Genomic DNA, 19,168 nt, shown 5'->3' with positions numbered 1-19,168 from the left:
AACATGAAAGGCTTCCCTGAATATATTCAATATCATCGATCGTGAACCAGAGAATTTGGTGTTCATAAGGACATTAGTTTCACTGTGAGTGTCGCTTAGATTATAGGTGCAGTTTGATGCAAATAAGGGACTTCTTGGTAAGGGGAAAAAAGCATTGAGAAGTGATCCCGTATAGAGAACATGAATACCAATCCATCTAATGGTACAGGGACTACTCTCTCATACCATTGAATTCAGTTTTGGTTCATACAATATCCTCATCCACAGTTGCAATACCCAATCCTCCTAATGGTACATGGATTACTCTCTCCTACCATTGAGTTCAATTTTGGTCTGTACAATATCCTCATCCACAGTTGTTTGTTATGAAATCCACCATTTATTGTTCTCCAACCAAATAAGAGTTCTTTTAACACTCCAAACAAATATCAGCAGATTGCTAGGATTACCAAGGAATTTTCCCCTTTCATCATGATGGCTGGAATATGCCAATCTGAGATATTACAAACATTGCTGATACATACTATTTGCCAGGTTGAGAATACATAATGTTTGTGTTATATGCATAGGCCATGATTGAGAAGCAAGCTTCGTGATTCAAATGGATACATATCTTTAGATAATTCTGAAAAAAAAACATGAAACCACACAATAGTTCTAATGGAAATTTGCATGTCTTTCTCATCCCTATTTAGGAAGGGCGGGCCTGGTGCAGCGGTAGAGCCTCACCGCCTGTGACCGAGAGGTCCCAGGTTCGAGTCGCGGTCTCCTCACATTGCACTTCGTGAGGGTAAGGCTTGCCACTAACACCTTCCCCAGACCCCGCACAGTGCGGGAGCTCTTAGCACTGGGTACGTCCTTTTCTCATCCCTATTTAGCATTCCGTCTTAGCATTACGTTAATATATTAAGTACACATAAGTTTATTGGAATATCCTAATGTTTGGCTCACGCCTGAAATACAAAAATTGGAAGGACTTCATTTAAGATCAATGTTATGTTAAAGTTTAAAGAAGACAAATGCAAGCTTAGTGCGCAACCACAAGCTATTATTTTGTGAGGAAATATTTGCCAACTACAAGTACCCAATCCTTTATTTCCATTGAATTAGTTCAAACATGATTTTATCCTAGCCTATTATGAAACATGTTTTCACATTTAGACCATGAATTATCTATACCGCGAAAATCAAATGCAGAGAGATCATACCAAGTCGATGGGCTACATAAGAAAAAAGTTACTTTTTAAAATGGTAGAAGTAAAGACTGTAAAAACAATATTTATAATAACAAGCATCGCCGATTTTTATTTAGAAAACAACCAGAACAAAGTTACTGCAGACTTAAAATAATACGAAAAAGGAAATAAATAGTTGCAATTGAATGGAATGAATTATATTCATTGAACATAGGTTGTAGAAAATATGCTATTGCAAATAAGTCCACAACACTTCGTCTCAAATCGTCGACCAAAACAGAAACAGCAGTACAGACCCATGTTTACAATCATAGAACAAGCGAACATGTTTAAATAAGCTCCGAGGAGACCAACCAACACTCGAGCTTACGTGAAAAAAGTCTCTCCACTGAAGACAGGGAAATAAAAATCTGAGCAAAAAGAAACCAGACTTTAAATTCAACACAGAACATGAAGTAGAGTGATTTCTTGGTTAGAATATGTTCAGGGTTTGCTGAGAGTAGGAGAGGGGAACTATTATTGAGTAATCTGAGTTACAAATCTAGCCAGGTTAGAGCATAGCGCCCAATAAGCCTGCTGCAAGCGATACTGGAGTAAATCACATTTAACTTGAATTGATCGATCAACCATGTGCATGAAAAGCATTGAGATAGTTCATTGGCTTATACATTTGGTCTTGGTGCCTCGTTTATCAATGCTAAGGTAATAGTTTGGGCAATGTTCACCTAAGCAGCATACAATTGCAGGTTGATGTAAATTGATATGCAGGGAAAGCTAATAGCATCTTTGAGGATGATGTTTCTACTCCTGTTTTGCAAGATGCTCAGATCCAGCATAAAACTATTCCTTCCAAATTTAACAGTGTGGCCTATAGCACTAAATCTAGTTCCTAAAGCTAACCCAATCGATGATAGTCACAATCCTACATTCTGGCCAATAACATAATATCAGGCGGCCTAGATCCAAAATTTAACTAAGCTGAAATCCCAATCATAAACCCCAAGCTCTTACTCTCTTGGTCTCACCCTTCAAAACACCACAGATAACAAACAAGATCACGTATAGGTAGCGGCGGGCTGAGATCCGAGCTTTGCCGCCTCAAAAGAAACGAATCAACAGACCAATCCAACGCAAACAAACCCGGAAAATAAAACGCCACGAGACGAGATACCGATGGAGGAGCACTTGGTGCCGCCCGTCTCTAGCGCCGGCACGGCGAGGAGGATGAAAGAAGAAAACCGCCACGACATCCGGGAAGGCTACGGAATTACGGATCACAGGTACCCGGCGGCCGCCCACGCCATCAAGAGAAGCAGTTGAGTTGGGGAAGAAGATGGAATCATGCGGGCGTGAGAAATCCTTTTCGTCTACCCGGTGAGCAGCGATGGCTCTGTTAATTGATGGCATTTTCTGAAGAGTTTAGCTAAGAAGGCAAGTACTTGATGGACGTATGGAAACGTCCGGCTCTATTAATTGATGGCGTTTTCTGAAGAGTTTAGCTAAGAAGGCAAGTACTTGATGGACGTATGAAAACGTCCGGGGATCACGTCCCAGTTAAATTCAGATCCATTGTTAATTGGGAAGGCAATGATTTTATGCAAGGCGGGCTAGGCTCGACGAGGCAAACAATCGGATGGTGTTAAGTTGTTAAGATTAAATTAAATGGTCTAGATGCTTCCAATCTCATTCACCAAACACGTTGTATGACCTACGACCAACTCCAATATAATAGTAAAGATGAACACTAGTAGTAGTATGAACAAAGGAGCAGCAATCAGAACATGCAAGAGAAGGAGATAAACGTGCAGCAGCCTCGGGGGGTAAGTGTAGTCAAATGTTCACACCTAGAGGAGTAGTAGAATATCAGCTTACTTACTAGTATAAATAGGACCCCCCATTGTATCATTTCAACACACCAAGTAGTGAATAAAGAGAGTAAGAAGAGCAGCAAGTTTGAGCTGGCACCAAAAACTACTCGTGTCCTCCATTCCATTGGAGCAAGTTTGAGTGTGTGTCCAAGTGATTAGCGTGTGAGTAGCATAGCTCTTAGTAGTAGGAGCTAAGTAACACAGCTGACAACCAAATTCTGCTAGAGTAGCGCCACTCAAGCGCGGTAGTCTCCCAGGGAAGCGATATGTCAGTGGCACCAAGCGCGGTGTTTTATTAAAGGGCAAACTGAAATCGTGGCATCAAACTTTCCCTACTCCACCAGCAGTTCAAAGTTCAAACCAGAGTATCTTCAGCCTTCAGGAGTCAGCAGGGCCCTCCGATCCCTTCACTGTCTACCATACTTCGCTATTAGCATTCTCTGCCTCTGATATCTCCTATGTTGATCGTCCTGTGGAATGATACCTGCCATGTTGCTATTCTGCTGGGGATCAAATCCTAGAACATGAAGTTAAAGGGAAACATCAATCTGCTGGAAATCACATGGCATTCAAGAGTACTAAGGAAAGAACATTACTCTACAACACAACACATAATGATCGGAAATCACACTGTTCTAAATTGTTTCAGTAAAGGCGATAATATGTGGAAAATCAGGGTATAATTCATGGTTAACTAAAAACAATACCTTGTTGACACCTTTGAGGAGCAGTGTGATAATGGGGGAACCCTGATCTTGGTGTCATGCTAAATGAAGCATAAGGCCCTGGCCACTCCGGAGCAAGTGAAGGTGGATGGTAAGGCCTACAACCACTAAATGCCGCTGAGAAGTTCTGATGGACACTACCGTTCTCCAACCTTACAGCATTATAATGGGAGAACCCTGAGCCTGACAGCACGCCAAATGTGTTAATCGGAATAGGAAGTTGACACACTGGAGCAACTGGAGGTGAATAGGAAGGCCTACATCCACTAGAAACCGCTGAGCTGTTAGGATAGACTCCCCCGTTCCCAATGAGATGGCGTGGCACCAAACGAGGCCTGCTTATCGGCGGCTTCCGGTAACCCTTTCTGAATTTGTACGTGCTGCAATTCCCAAGCATGAAAGGTTCGTCACAGCTCGCGCCATCTCCTCTCTTGTTGCTATAGCCGGGGTAGTCAGCGATGTGGAAGTCAGCTTGCTCAGACAGATAAAGAGCAAACTTTGCAGCGAGGCCTGGAATGTCCCACACGTTGTAAGGATATTTTGTCTTGTGACTGACATGAACTTCCCCGTCAGGATGAAGGAGGCGGCTCGCGCAGCAGAGGAAGCCCTTCACTACCGCCCGGTGTTCCCTGCAGCTTAGAGATAGGTTAATAGCAATGATGTGAAAAGGTGATTACAGCAAAAAAAAAAAACATCCGCGCAAATAAAAAAAAGTTAACATGTTCGGTAACCGTTTATCACTAAAAACAGATACAGAATCTCTGCTGATGATAGCAGCTAGAAATCAGAACAACCGGAAATGTTCACCACAACCAGCTAAACGGAAATAAAGCTTATTATGGTAAAATACTACCAATCATTATACTATACCACATATGTTAAATCTTGGTACTTATAGCAATGGTAAGATCTTCCACACGTTATAGCAATGTTTGGACATAGTAAATGGAAATTCCTTTAGCATGATCCATCCATCCTTTTTGACATGTTATTGTTATTCTAAGGAAGATGTTCATTTTGATCCCTAAATTGCAGTGCTTGGTTCGACTTGAATCCTGAACCATGAAACTCTCTATTTTATGCTTTAAAATTATACAACTGTCCAGCCCAAGCGCAAGTTTGGACAGTACTTTTGAATTTCTGTGTTTTCAAAAACAGAAGTGGTTTTTTCGCAAGTGTAGGAAACACTATGGGATGATAACATGAAAACTGTTCATCTAAAAATATTACTATTTTAGTCCCATGATGAAAATGACAAGAGTAAATAGGTTATCTCTTGTACTTTTATTATGAAACAGGGATAATCAATTATTTGATGAATGTTCGGGAGTTCTCATTTTGTAGCATCGCCCAAATCAATGCATTCCTTCAGATTGGTTTTGCACCTCCGGTTTTAGGGTTTAGGAAGAAAAATATGTGAACATAGGGAATGGTAAAAAATGAGAACCTACAAAGATGCATTCAAAAATATGACCATTTATGTGGTGTGCACAAAAGACAAGTGGAATCTCATGACACAAGTATTCATGTTTTCAAATAAAAAAAATTACAGTTGTCATTTAGTACATTCATGACTTTTTTTTCATATCTTATGAGCAAAAATTCTCCCTGTCCTAGAAGAAGGCGCATAAATTTTGTCCAAAGTCAAACAATGTGAAGTTTGACAAAAAATTATAGAAAAATTATGAACAATATTTTGAAGATATAAATTAAAAATATATTTCATGCCGTATCTAATGATATTGATTTAGCATTGTAGATATTGATAGTTTTATCTATAAATATGGTCAAACTTTACAATATTTGACTTTGGAGAAAATTTATACAACTTCTCCTCAGGAACAGAGAGTAATATCTAGAACCAAGTAAGGGTTTAAGTTAAACAGTTCAGGTAGTTCGGGCTATAGAGTTCATTTGATATTTAGTCGATGATTAAGGCACCATCATACAAAAGTGCTTTTGAACACAAATCTAATGCGGTATATTTTATGTAATACAAAATACATATTATTAGACTAATTGTTGGTGAAACCATGAAATTGGACAGTCAAAATACACATTGTATTTTCGAACAGAGGTAGTAAGATAATGCTATTATTTACTAATTAAGAAAAGATTTACACATCATCCATGTGACGGTTGCTAAATATTCTACTACTATGGGGCACACTGTTAAAGCAGATTTAGAAAGAAAAATAGGAGTATCTACATCGGTGATGATCAAGGTATTTGTACTACTCCATTAAAAAAAGCAATGAAGGAAGTATTACATATAGACGTAAGGATATATGCAAACAAATTGTACAGAATTTACTTTCCAATGTGTTCACCAAAGAGAGAAAACAAAAACAATGTGACACATTTTTTTTGTCTTTTTGTACAGTGCAATTATTAGTACCACGACTTTTTTTATAATAACCATCATGTAAGTATTTACATCTAAGTAGGACACTGCAATTACATTCATCAATAAAGTATGCAAAAACAAAGTCAATGCACATATCGAAAACACACTTTATCGGAAAAAAGTCAATGCACATACATGATTACATGGTCTTCGTCTTCCTTCCCCAAGAATCCGGCATGGGGGAAGTTGAACACAACCCTATCAAACCGTCTCATCTTGAGATCAATATGAAATTGCATCCTTTTTGCATCAACTCCATGCAAAATTACTGCCCCCATCTCTTTCAGCTTTGCCAAATTACTTTCTGCTCGGTTGTACATTTTCTTCAGGGTATCTGCGGAAGATCATTTTGTAGAGGAATTGTAAAGAAATAAATAAACCTATACACATTATTCATGACGGAGTGAACGTCATTGCCACATTATTCATGTCGAGCTATGCACGAGCACAGAAGTTGGCAATGGCTTTCTTCCATGACCTAAGAAATCTGTGAAACCACGCTCATGCAATCCACACGGCCTTGTTTATTTCTCTCGTTTTTTTCCCAATAGGTATGGGATGGAAGGTCACTTGGTGTTCACCCAATCTACTCAAATACTATTATGGTGGAGAGTTTTTAGTTTAGGCAAAAAAATATAGGGATGAAAGGGGATATCTTGGGATTATTTCGTTCAAACCCAAAGAAGTAAACGGACAAGCGGGGATTTTCCGGGATTCGAAATAATCCCATCCGATCCCAATAAATACACTCGAAGTAACAAGGCCTAAGAAGATACTCCTTGCTCCTACTAATCACAAGACAAGTGAAAATCGGAGGAACGGCAACTTACCGTAGCGGTCGAGGGAAGTTGCGACGAGGTTTTCGCCGGAGCCGAACCCGGTGGCGAGCGCCAAGGAGAAGGAGAAGTCCCCTTCGCCGACGAGCAGGATGCTCTGAGTCGAAGAGTACTGCCCCACCCACTTGGCATCCTCGTCCTCCTTCGTTTCCTCGGTAGCGACCGCCGGGAAGCCCTCCTGCCTCCCGCCGGCGACGGCCGCCCCTCGGGCGCTGGGGTCTCCTTCACCACCCCGCCTCCAGCTGCGATAGCGACCAGAGCCGCGGCATTTTCCGCGGCGTCCTCCGACGAAGCCCCCGCCATGCGCGCCACCTCCTCTTCGGCGGAACAGGAGCGTTGCGGCGGTGAAGCGGCGAATGCCATTCCCAAATGAAATCTTTGCGCGTTGGTCGGACCTCGGAGGATGTCATGGAGGTTTCCTTCCTGTGTACGCGACGAGGAGCTTAAGTCGGGCCCGTCTGTCAGTAGGATTTCAGTTTTGTTCCACGTAGTTTTTCCTTTCCTGGGTAGTTTCGCTATACGCTGCGGGACCACTGTAAAAATAAAAGCGCTCTGCAGGACAACGAGGGCATCTTCGTGACTTCCAGTCTTCGTTGACTCAAGCAATAACCCGAATTGACCTTTGTTTTCACTAGCGTCGTTTCAGCTAACCTATACTTTTTTGCCTGATGGACACATGTGAGAAAACAAGGATCTGGAGCTTTTAAAATGGATAATCTACACCAATTTTCACTCGGCGGGATAATTAATGTCACAAATAGTACATTACTAGAGCCTAGAGGGTAAAAAGGGAGAATTAGCTCTAAAATGTAAGACGTCAAAGAGTTAGTAAAAAGTTAGATCTTACTAACTTTGACTAAATATTTAGAAAATATATGTATATCTACAATATCAAATAAATATATTAAGAAAATATAATTTATGGTGAATCTATTGATATTGATTCAATATTGTAAATATTCATATTTTTATGTACAAATTTGATCAAAGTTTAAAACGTTGACTTTTGACTAATCATTAGACAACTTACATTTTTGGACGGAGAGAGTATTTTTATATTTAATAGGTCAGACTTCAACTAAACTTAGAAAACACTACTAGCATGGAAAATGCTATAGGAAATGCTCATTAGCAACACACCAGTCTGAACACACACGATCGATATTAGTAGTTGCGAGCCAAAAACACGCACGCGACTTGTATGCATATAATTGTACCGTAGCGGAGAGTAGCACACTTGACTAGTAGGTGGGGTATGGTTGTACTCGGTTTCAGATACTAGTCGCGTGTGTCTTTGCCCACCCGCCTCCAATATATTGCGCTGATGGACGCAAATCAACCAAAATACTTGTCGCGTGTCTTATTTTGAGCATGCTGCTACTAATCAGCTTAGCAATATTGTGCCCTATTTTGGACACCCTACTACTAGTTTCGATGATTTGCACCCCCTAGATGGATCGATATCACCTTTTCAGATTTTTTTTTAAATAAAATAATAGAAAATTCAAAAAAATAAAATCCTTTTGAGATGGCCATGTGTTATGCCATCTAGTTTTAAGAAATATTAACAAACATGAATTTTGATATATTATGTAGAATGGCGTTATGTTTGAGTAAAACGGTTTTCTAGTTGCATACGACCTCAGATGAAAAGGATTTTTATATAAAAATGTATGTTCACAAAATTTTCATCCGTTTTCAACTGAGTTTGGCCGTTTAGTGATTTTTTACAATCTGAAAATCGAAAAGGAAAACAGAGTTTTGTCGGGTTTTAGATTTCTGCGCAATAAAATTTTAAATCTGGAAAATTCCAAAAAAAACCTCTCTCTCATTTCAATTTTTTCCCCTCCTCACGTACGCCTTCTCCACCTTATCCCCTCCTCCTCTTCATCTTCTCCACCTTCTCCCCACCTACTCTTCCACTTCTCCACATTCTTCTCTTCACCTCTTCCATTTCTCTACCTTCTCCTCTCCTCCTCTTCCACCTTCTCCTCTCCTCCTTTTTCACTTCTCCTCCTTGTCCCAAAGATGAGCACCACCTCCGGCGACCACCTCCTCTCGAGCGACGAAGACCCACCTCCTCTCCAATGACAGTGAGAACCTCTAACGCCCTGCTCCTTTTCCCACATCCGACGCCCTGCTCCTCCGCCCACATCAAGCGACCTGCTCTCCGCCTCCGCCGATAACCTGCTCTGATGTCGTGCTCCGCCAGCAACGACGCCTGCTCCGACGCCCTCCTACAAGCCCTCTCCGCTCGTCAACGCCACAAGGAGGCGACATGGACTTGATTGTTTTCTTTTATTTTTAGGGTGTTTTGTGTAAAATCACGTGGATAACTCGGCAATGGTCCCAACGTTTTTAAAAAAAATGCGAAAAAATCACACTAGCAGCGGACCTGACCGGGGCACGTGACTAATACTGTATTGGCAGCGTGCCAAACCCGCATGAGACTAGTACCTGATATACTAGTCGTGTGGCGGGTACACACGCGACTAGTAAAACCTTACCACTAACGAGGTACCACTAGTGGGCCAGGGTCAACGATTGGTAGCTAAAAATAACACGCGACTGGTAGGCTATTTTATACTAGGGCACGTAATTGTAAACGAAGTAGTGCTACATAGATAGGAGTCAGACAATAACCTAGCCACACATGTTGGCCGATTTGTAGAATCATAGACTTTCTAGTAAATTGTTGCCTTAAATATTCTGTGATCCTCCTATGTGGATAATGTTGGTTTCACTCCGACACCTTTCATGGATCTACATTAACACATGCAATCGGTTAAGATGTGGCCTCCAAGTAAACATAAGCTTCAAGTGTAGCTAGGTCGATGATGTCACCAAATGATTAGTCGAGTTGCCTAGGTAATTGCCTTTATCATCCCGACAAAAAGCTCCAACACCTCTACCGATCCCCGTCTTTAGAGCATCTCCAGTCGCGTCCCCTAAATCGTTCCTCAAAGGGATTTGGGGTGCGTCGAACAAAAAAACGTTCCCAGCCGCGTTCCCCAAAGCCGCTTTTTGTACAGCGCGCCCCGATACGGTGTCCGGCGCCCCGAGCCCGTCCCCGCTCCGCAGACGACGCTCCGGGCGCACCGGACACAACGAAAAGCGAGGCTGGCTCCCACATGTCGGCGACTATTTCCATAAACCATTGGTCCGCACCTTTTTTTCATCGCTCCTTCCCTCCCGCGCCTCCCACCCCTCCGCTGCCGCTGGATTTGCCGGCCATTTCGACGACTGATCTCCTCTGAGAGTCGGCACCGTCGTCACGGCTGGCTCTCTCGCCGGTCGTTCCACCGCCGCCGCTTCGCCAACGCGTCCCAGAAATTGCGTCAAATCCACCCCACCTCCGTGCACACAAGGTGCTCGACGACTTGCCAGGTACGCGCGATTGGCCGCTGTTCGTTGCCTCGTCTGCCGTGGTGCAATTTTAACCATTGATTTTGCTTTAGACATGAATAGCGACGACGAGATGGTTGTCCTACTGCTGGAGGACGAGCAAGACTTCGACGACAACCTCCGGGAGCATTTGCTGATCATCGCGTCCCTCCAGGACGTGCTTGACGCCGAGGCGGAGAGGAGGAAGAGGCCACGCCGCGAAGGATCAAGGCCGGGGAGAAACAAGTCGAAGCCCCAGCAGAGGATGGAGGGGCATACCATGCCGCACAACGACTACTTCGGAGATGAGGAACACATGCCGACAATTTTCGGCGCCGGTATAGGATGACCAAGGGTCTCTTCATGAATATCCTCCACTGCGTTCGAAAGTTCGACCCCTACTTCAAGCTCAAGCACGATGCTGTAGGCGTTGTCGGGTTCTCGGCGATTCAGAAGTGCACCGCCGCCATGAGGATGCTTGCATACGGAGCACCTGCCGATACACAGGACGACTACCTTCGCATGAGTGAGTCTACTTCCATTGAGTGCATGTACAAGTTTTGCCGAGCTGTGGTGGGAAAGTTTGACAAATACTACTTGAGAGGGCCAACTGAGGAAGCGACTGCAAGGATCATGACACAAAATGCTGCCAGAGGATTCCCTGGAATGCTTTGAAGCATCGATTGCATGCACTGGTCATGGAAGAACTTCCCGTTTGTTTGGAAAGGTATATACAAAGGGCGTCATGGATATTGCAGTGTGGTTCTTGAAGTTGTGGCAGATTATGACATGTGGATTTGGCACTCTTTCTTTGGCATGGCGGGATCACACAATGACATCAACGTGTTGCAGTAGTCTCCGGTGTTCAGCAGACTAGTGGAAGGGCATGATCCACCATGCAACTATGAGATCAATGGACACCAATATACCAAAGACTATTATCTAGTTGATGATATATATCCAACATGGGCCACTTTTGTCAAAACAATCTCAAATCCATCAGGTAAGAAGAATTCCCACTTTGCTGCGCGACAGGAGGCTTGCAGGAAGGATGTCGAGCAGACATTTGGTGTGCTTCAAGCTCAATTTGCAATTGGCCGGCACCCTGCTCTAAGCTAGTCTCACGACCAAATGTGGGAGGTGATGCAGACTTGTGTGATCATGCACAACATGATCATCGAGGATGACTGCAAGAATCATGCCAGGGCACATGTTGGTCTCTGTCGTTGCCTATTCGAAGGTACCTCGGAGGAGGGATCCTCACGAGGGGGGGAAGAAGTAGGGGTCATAGGGCGGAGAGCACTCGAGATGGTGGTACACGATTTACCCAGCTTCGGAACACCTGCACGATGGCAAGGCCTACTGCTGCTTGTCTGGAATTATCTGGGCGCTTTCGCGTTGTTACAATGAGTTGTGGTTGTGCCTCTAGGGCTCCCGGGATCCGGCTTATAAAGGCCCACAGATCTAGGGTTTACATGGAGAGTCATAGCCGGAATACAAGTTGCCTAACTACGGTACAATATCTTGCCGTGTACGTCAAGGATCCGCCTTCCATCAAGACCGTGCTGGATCCGGATATTTCATGGGCCTTCACGGATCCGACCTCCTTCGTAGGTCGGTTGGGATCCGGCTGCTCGTTCCTGGGCTGGACTTCATCCCTTAGGATCTACATCAACTGGGCCGCCCGATGGGCCACATGCCACATCACCATCTGTGGGCTACCCGGGCTTGCCGGATCTAGGCCATGTCGTTGATATACCCATAAAGTATACCCACAACAGTAGCCCCCGAAGTTCTCCGAGATTCATCGTTCCTCTGACTTCAACTCGGTTCCAAAGAGAATCTTGAAGAGCTTCTAAACCTTTCTCGTTTCCGATGTCATCTTCTCGGAAATCTTCTTTTCTTCAGTAACGACAATGTAGCAGATGTCCCACTTTTCCCGCGCACAACTTCCTCTTTTCCTGCGCTAAATTTTCGGAGATGCGAATCTATAGCCGAAAATTTCGGGAGCGCGCAGTAAAGTTACCTCCACATTGTTTCACCGCTTTTAACCTAAGACACGTGTCACGCATCCAACGGTGTGACCGTTCAGTTTCCACCGTCAGATCTGGAACGCGAATCTCCGCCCAAGGTCTATAAATACCCCCGCGCGCGGTAAGTTTTCCATTCTTTTACCGCAAACCTACCTTCATCTTCCTCCTCGCGCAGCGTCGCCCGCGAAATCTCAACTCCGGCGACACCGCGCATGGGAACTTCATCTGCCACCGTTCCATGGTCTCTCTCGACCCAAGATTGGCGCGTTTGATCCGTGGTCGCCAGAGGCTCAACGCTGCAAGTCCAGCCACCTCAACCTCGCCGGCGTCCCGAAGAACCACCGCGCCATTGACGGTAAGTCTGCCGGCCTCGTAGAAGAAGAAGAAGTAGTGTAGATTCCGACTACTCAAATCTAGTTTGCATGGGTGCAGCCGGAAGCATGTCACAAGGTTCACCCAATTGTACTGGTAGTTCTCCGAATAGCCCGGAACCCAGCGCATTAGAACCAATCTGTCTGGATCCCATTGCATACTTGCCACCATTTGTTTCCGACATCAGGCTAGCTCAACCATTCTCCGCCTCTTCCAGCACTGCACTAGGCCGGATACCCACTTCCAAAGAGATCCAAGAGGAAATCGAAGGACAAGCTAGGATGCCTACTAAAGTACAGGAGGTGGAAGCGAAGAAGGCTTCCAAGGCCAAGGTCCGAGAGGGCGTGAAGGGCCAGTGGTGGCCTTGTCAAATCAAGGACTCAGAATTGAGGGAGCTCCAAAGTGAAGGCATGATTTCTCCGGACTGGAGTTTCATGCTCGAATCCGACGTCCCCAAGCCAGAGGCGGACGAAAGGGTCCTAACAAAAGCCTGGGTTGAGCACGGACTATCGCTCCCCTGTTCGGAGTTCTTTCTCTCTATCCTCAGCACCTACGGGCTTCAACCTCATAACATCTACCCAAACTCTTACCTCCTCCTCTCAAACTTTGTCACACTCTGTGAGGGGCATCTCGGAATCCGTCCGGATGTCAGACTCTGGCAGTTTTTCTTCCGGGTGAAGAAAGAGACCAAGGACAAGAGCATGGTGAACTGCGGCAGCATGACCTTCATGCTCCGACCTGGCCGCATGTATCGGCCACACGACTCCCACGAATCCGTCTGGTACTGGAACGCCGGATGGTTCTACGTGAAGAACGTTGTAGTTTCGGGTGTCCATGAAGGGCTACCCAAATTCGTCAACAAGCCCCCAGAAGAACGCGACAGCTGAAGCTTCATTCCCACGCTTGCCCAGACTCCGATACTGGAGAAAGCTGCGCGGAGAATTTCCTGGCTAGTCCACGATGGGCTAACCGGAACCCAGCTCACCCTTAGCTGGTTCACTCGGAGGATCCAGCCTCTGCGGTACAGCGCACGCTTGATGTGTGCATACACCGGGGCGGACGACCCTCTCCGAGTGACTCGTCACGATCTCCCTGCTGATTCTCTCAAGAGGAGAATGAAGACTCTTGTGAAGATAGGCCGGGGCCAACCGGTCCCGGAACTGATAAAAGACATCAACACGCACGACCAATGTCCTTCGGTAAGCACTTGTTCCTTTGCTATTCTTCAATTTTTTATATTTGTTGACATGTTCTAACTTGCTTTTGAATCCTCCTCTCAGCTTGATACTTTGCGGAGGAAGATTTCTGCGGCATACTTCGAGTCCCCGTCAGCGGCGAAGCGGCGGAGGAAGATCCGGAGGACGATGAGGAGGAGGAGCAAGCGCCTCGAAAGGCCGCCCCTCGCCCTACTAAGCGTCCCCGCGCCAAAGCTCCTGGCTCCGAAGCCGGAGCTAGCGGCGAGGCCTCCGCCAAAAAGCCCAGAGTCACAAAACCACCTCCGCTGAACTCCAAGAAGGCGGAGCGTGAGCGCATCAAACTGCTAGCGACAGCAGGAAAAAGATCACGCCCCAACATTCCTTGCGCTACGTGAGTCTCCGAATATTGCGTGTTTTTATCTTGATAGAACTTGTTACTTATACATTTATTTTGCCGGTTTGCATAAATCTGAGTACCACCGCCGTACGGACCAACGTCCAGGAACCCATCACAAAATATATGAAGAAGTGTCCGGCCATTGGCCCTGCAATGCCGACTCCGCAAAGTACTTCCCATGCCACTCCCCAGCCATCTCCTCCTCGAGCGGAGCGATCTCCCCCTCCTGCTACAGCAATTCCACCGGAGATAATTCCGGTTAGCAGCGAGAAAGTGGGCGGAGAAAGCCTCGGAGCAAAAGAAGCCGCCCCTGAAGAAGCCGGAGTACAAGGCCAAGAGGAGGCGGAAGTCAACTCTTTGGAAAAGGCTGAAGCTGCAGCAGGGGATGTCGTCATGTTTCCAAAGAACTTTGGAGATCCGGCTGACCTTACCTCCACCCCCAAGGCGTATGCAACCAAATTTTTCAACAAGCTCACTGAGGCAGAAAAATGGGAGCTTGAACAAGATCTGCTCAACTCTATGCTGGACAATGCCTGGGGGAAGCCTGACGCCGAGTCTTCGGAAATTCAGGACTTCAAGAAAGAAGTTGGCCAGTTCCTCGACAAACTCCTCTACAAGCGCAAGGTACTCCCCAGTAGCCCCCAAGTATATAGCCGGAAACTAGTCAATAGTTAGCGTCTAAATACTTAGAGAAAACTCAAACTGAAAGAAGATTTTAAAAGTGTCGTAGTAGCCCCCAAGCATTATGGCGGAGAAATTTCCGGCATCAATGCTTCAGAAGGACTTTATTTGTACAATACCCAAAATTGACTCATGCTCTGTTACAGGAACAGCAGGCTCTGCATTACGAGCTCCACAAGAATGTTGCCCTGCAGCGCCGCGTGACCTTGAGCCAGGCGGAGAAAATTCAGCTGTTTAAACAAGAGAACGCAGATATGAAGAAGCAATTGTCAGACGCCCAAGGTTGGTTTCCGACCAATGCGCAAATAATTCATGATCCGAATTCCAAACTGATTTCAATTTATCTTGGATAGGTGCATCCTCTTCCCTTGCCGCCGCCTCCTCCAAGCTCGAGACCATGCGCTCCTCCCAGAAAGATCTAGAGGCGAAGCTCGCAGTGGCGGAGAAGAAACTAGCGGAGAAGAACTCGGAGCTCATCCGGAAGGAGGGTGAGTTTCAGTTAAAAAGGAAAACTGATAGTGAAACCATCCAAAGTCAATAGAAGGAGCTCGGCGGACTCCGGAACTATATGGAAACGGCGGAGAAGCACTGGGATCTACTCAACTCCGACGTCATGGGTAAGTCTCCGAAGTTCACATGGTAATGTATGTGCTGAACTCAATCCGTTATGCTTATCTTAAATTGTTTCCTCTAGAGCCTCTTGGATATACTGAGGAACGTCGGAGCCAGTTCCCTCGTGACGATCTGCTTCAGCTTGCCGAAGACGACTGCAAAGATCTCATCTCCGCCTCCCGGAAGATTTGCTACAACTTATCGATTAAGAAGAGCCGAACCCGCGAAGTTCGCAAGCTTATCCAATGGATGGACATTCTTCCGGAGTTGGTGGTGGATCTGCAAGCATCATCGGCCCGGGGTGCCGCAGCCATGTCTTTGGCCATGTGCCTAGCACACAATCCGGATCTGGACATTGACATGGTGACTTCAGGAGTTCCTCCGAACTCGGACGTCGATGCGCTGCTGGACGCAGTTAAGGGCTATGACACCCGCATCGCTCGAAGAATTTGTCATGACGAGTTTTATGACAAGGTGGTTCTTCCAGCCGACGAACCTCTTGAAGCAGAGCTCCATAAGAAACGCGAAGCGGAATCCCGACCTGCTCAGTCCGGAAGCCAATATACCTGGACAAGTTCCAAGAACAAGGATGGCGAAGCATCTCCGGCTGAAGACGACGAAGAGAGCGATGAAGACGTCTCCTCTCCGGCCAAAGGCGAAGAAGAAAATGATCCGAAGGTGGATGACAAGGGCGAAGCTTCTCCGGCTAAAGAGAAGTAAAAAACTTATTCCTGCGGGAAGAAAGACAATGCATCATTTTGGCCCCGTAGAGGGTTTGTAATATAACTTAAATTCTTAAGTAGCTAGGGACGAAACAATTACGCATGGGCGGAAACAACTTATCCTGCTATCCATTGAAGTTATTTGCATGTTTCGTTTGTTGAAAGCAAGTGCTGGTTTCATGTTTCCCGGCTCGCTCACTTGACCTTTTGCGAGCCGGAGGACCTTTAGCCGGAAAAAACTTGCCAGCGGCGACGAAGCCAAATGGCAGTCCGTCAATAACCGCGGAAACAAGCCCCCAGCCGAGGTGCCGGAAGTCGCTACCAGGAATCCATGAGTTCGCAATAGAAAATACTTCCACCAGAAAACTTAAGCCTACGTCCTAATGGACGATTTTTGAAAATCACAACTTTCATACACGCATAGGCGGAAATATCCAGCTCTGCGGTTTTAGTCGGAAAACATACACGATCTAAAAATGAGCAAGTAAAGGAGGTAAAAGACTCAAAGAGTGAACCAAAAGCTTTATTTCATTGATCATGTATAACTATTACAGAGTATGTAACTCGAAAAATTTGCTAAGTGTGGAAAGGACGTAGTTGTGCAATGTTCCAAGGACGTTCTATTTCATCGTATATGTCATCCGGATCCTCTCGCTTGCGTTTCCGGTACCAGTTAGCAGGTCTATCCTTTAGTTCCCGAAAATCGACAAGGTAGTATGATCCGTTATGAAGCACCTTGCTAACGACAAAGGGTCCTTCCCATGGAGATTGCAACTTATGATCTTTCACCTGACGAAGGCGGAGGACCAAGTCTCCGGCCATGAACAAGCGATTCCGAACTCAACGACTGCGATAGCGTCAGAGTTTCTGCTGGTAGATGGTGGAACGTTGGTCAGCTAGATTCCGAGCTTCTTCGATCAGGTCCACAGATAGCTATCTGGCCTCGTCAGCAGTTTCTTCATTGTAGGCGGAGACCCGCGGTGAATCGTGGATGATGTCGGAGGGGAGCACGGCTTCGGATCCGTATACCAGAAAGAACGGAGTAAATCCAGTTGACCTGTTAGGGGTAGTTCGTAAACTCCACAAGACGGATTCCAACTCATCGGCCCAAGCTCCGGCTGCGCGTCGCAGTGGTTCTTCAAGGCGTGGTTTGATTCCGGATAGGATGAGGCTATTGGCTCTTTCGACCTGACCGTTGGATAGTGGGTGAGCCACAGATGCGAGGTCAAGCCGGATCCCTACGTCATGGCAATAATCCTTCAATTCTCCTTGTGTGAAGTTTGTGCCATTGTCTGTGATTATGTTGTGTGGGATGTCGAATCTTGTCACGAGGCTGCAAACAAATTTGAGTGTCATAGCACCATCGGCTTTTCTCACTGGCTTTGCCTCGATCCACTTACTGAACTTGTCAACAGCGACCAGGAGGTACTCAAAACCGCCAGGAGATGATTTCTTTAGTTTTCCAACCATATCGAGCCCCCAGACCGCAAATGGCCAGGTGATAGGGATGGTCTTCAGCTCTTGGGCTGGAGCATTTGGTTGAGAAGCATAGTAGTGACAACCTCGGCAAGTTTTTACCAGCTTTTCAGCATCTTCTTTAGCCGTGAGCCAATAAAATCCAAGCCGAAAAGCTTTAGCAACGAGGGACCTGGGGGCAGCATGATGCCTGCAATCCCTTGCATGGATCTCCCTGAGGATGTCAAAGCCATCTTGATTGGAGACGCATTTAAGAAATACCCCAGTTGTGCTTCGTTTGTAGAGTTGTCCATCAACGATTGTGTAGGATCATGCTCTTCTGATGATCTGTCGTGCGAGGACCTCGTCCTCTGGCAACTTTCGATCGATGAGGTAGTCCAAGAAAGGTTGTGTCCATGCCGGAATGATAGCCATCACTTCCCTAGCCGGAGCTACTGCCACGTCTGGGTTTTCCGGGTTAGCGCCCTTCACCGAGGGTATCCGTAGGTGCTCCAGGAAAATGCCAGGCGGAATTGGTTTCCTGCCAGATCCGAGCTTGGATAGCATGTCCGCCGCTGTGTTATCGTCTCTCCTGACGTACTTGACTTTGTATCTGAGGAAGCATTTGGTGATCTCGTCAACTTCGTCTCCGTAGGCCGCCATAATGGAGTTTCCGGCGTTCCAGGTTCCAGCTACTTGTTGTGCCACCAGGTCGGAATCTCCACAACAAATGATGTGCTTGATCCCAATTTCCTTAGCGATGCGTAAACCGTGTAGCAAAGCCTCGTATTCCGCCATGTTATTTGTAGCTTCGAAGTGAATCTGCAGAACGTACTGCAGTTCTTCTCCGATAGGGGATTTCAGGGTGACTCCGGCTCCTGAGCCTTGATGCTGCTTGGATCCATCGAAGTGCATGACCCATGTTTCAGGTTCCGGCTCCAGATCTGCATCCGGAGCTTCTGTCCAATCTGCGATGAAATCTTCCAAGATCTGGGATTTGATCGCAGACCTGGCTTTGTAATTGATGTCGAAGGCCGATAATTCAATGCCCCATTTTGTTGTGCGTCCTGTTGCGTCAGCGTTGTTAAGTATCGTTGACAGCGGAGCCTTGCTCACGACTATTACTAGATGCTCTTGGAAGTAGTGTCTCAGCTTCCTGCTACCTAGGAACACACCATAGGCTAGCTTTTGAAAGTGAGGATATCTTTGTTTGGATTCCGTCAGTACCTTGCTAATGTAATAGACTGGCCTTTGGACTCCATACTTGTGGCCTTCTTCCTTTCA

The 19,168-nt window shown here is 45.9% G+C and overlaps 1 protein-coding gene across 1 annotated transcript; it reads right to left on the bottom strand.

The window, feature by feature from the left end:
• Nucleotides 1-866: 866 nt before the first annotated feature.
• Nucleotides 867-12,992, bottom strand: LOC127304117 (uncharacterized). Its single transcript, XM_051334822.2, has 5 exons — nt 12,603-12,992; nt 7,027-7,432; nt 6,332-6,530; nt 3,772-4,418; nt 867-3,581 (listed from the first exon to the last, which is right to left on the bottom strand). Exons 1-5 carry the CDS (start codon nt 12,990-12,992, stop codon nt 3,472-3,474), a joined length of 1,752 nt encoding a protein of 583 aa, XP_051190782.1. The 3' UTR covers nt 867-3,471.
• Between the last annotated feature and the right edge of the window lie 6,176 nt (nt 12,993-19,168).

The sequence above is a fragment of the Lolium perenne genome, chromosome 5, assembly GCF_019359855.2.
Source record: "Lolium perenne isolate Kyuss_39 chromosome 5, Kyuss_2.0, whole genome shotgun sequence".
In the NCBI taxonomy this organism is placed as follows: domain Eukaryota; kingdom Viridiplantae; phylum Streptophyta; class Magnoliopsida; order Poales; family Poaceae; genus Lolium; species Lolium perenne.
Note: the sequence above shows the minus strand (reverse complement) of the source record. Positions and strands in the feature narration are given on the sequence as shown.

Coding starts and splice junctions, on each gene's coding strand:
- LOC127304117 (XM_051334822.2), bottom strand. CDS start 12,992: ATGGTGGCAAGTATGCAATGGGATCCAGACAGATTGGTTCTAATGCGC. Junction 6,531..7,026: donor AACTTCCCTCGACCGCTACG/GTAAGTTGCCGT, acceptor GATCTTCCGCAG/ATACCCTGAAGAAAATGTAC. Junction 4,419..6,331: donor GACGAAGACCATGTAATCAT/GTATGTGCATTG, acceptor TCTAAGCTGCAG/GGAACACCGGGCGGTAGTGA.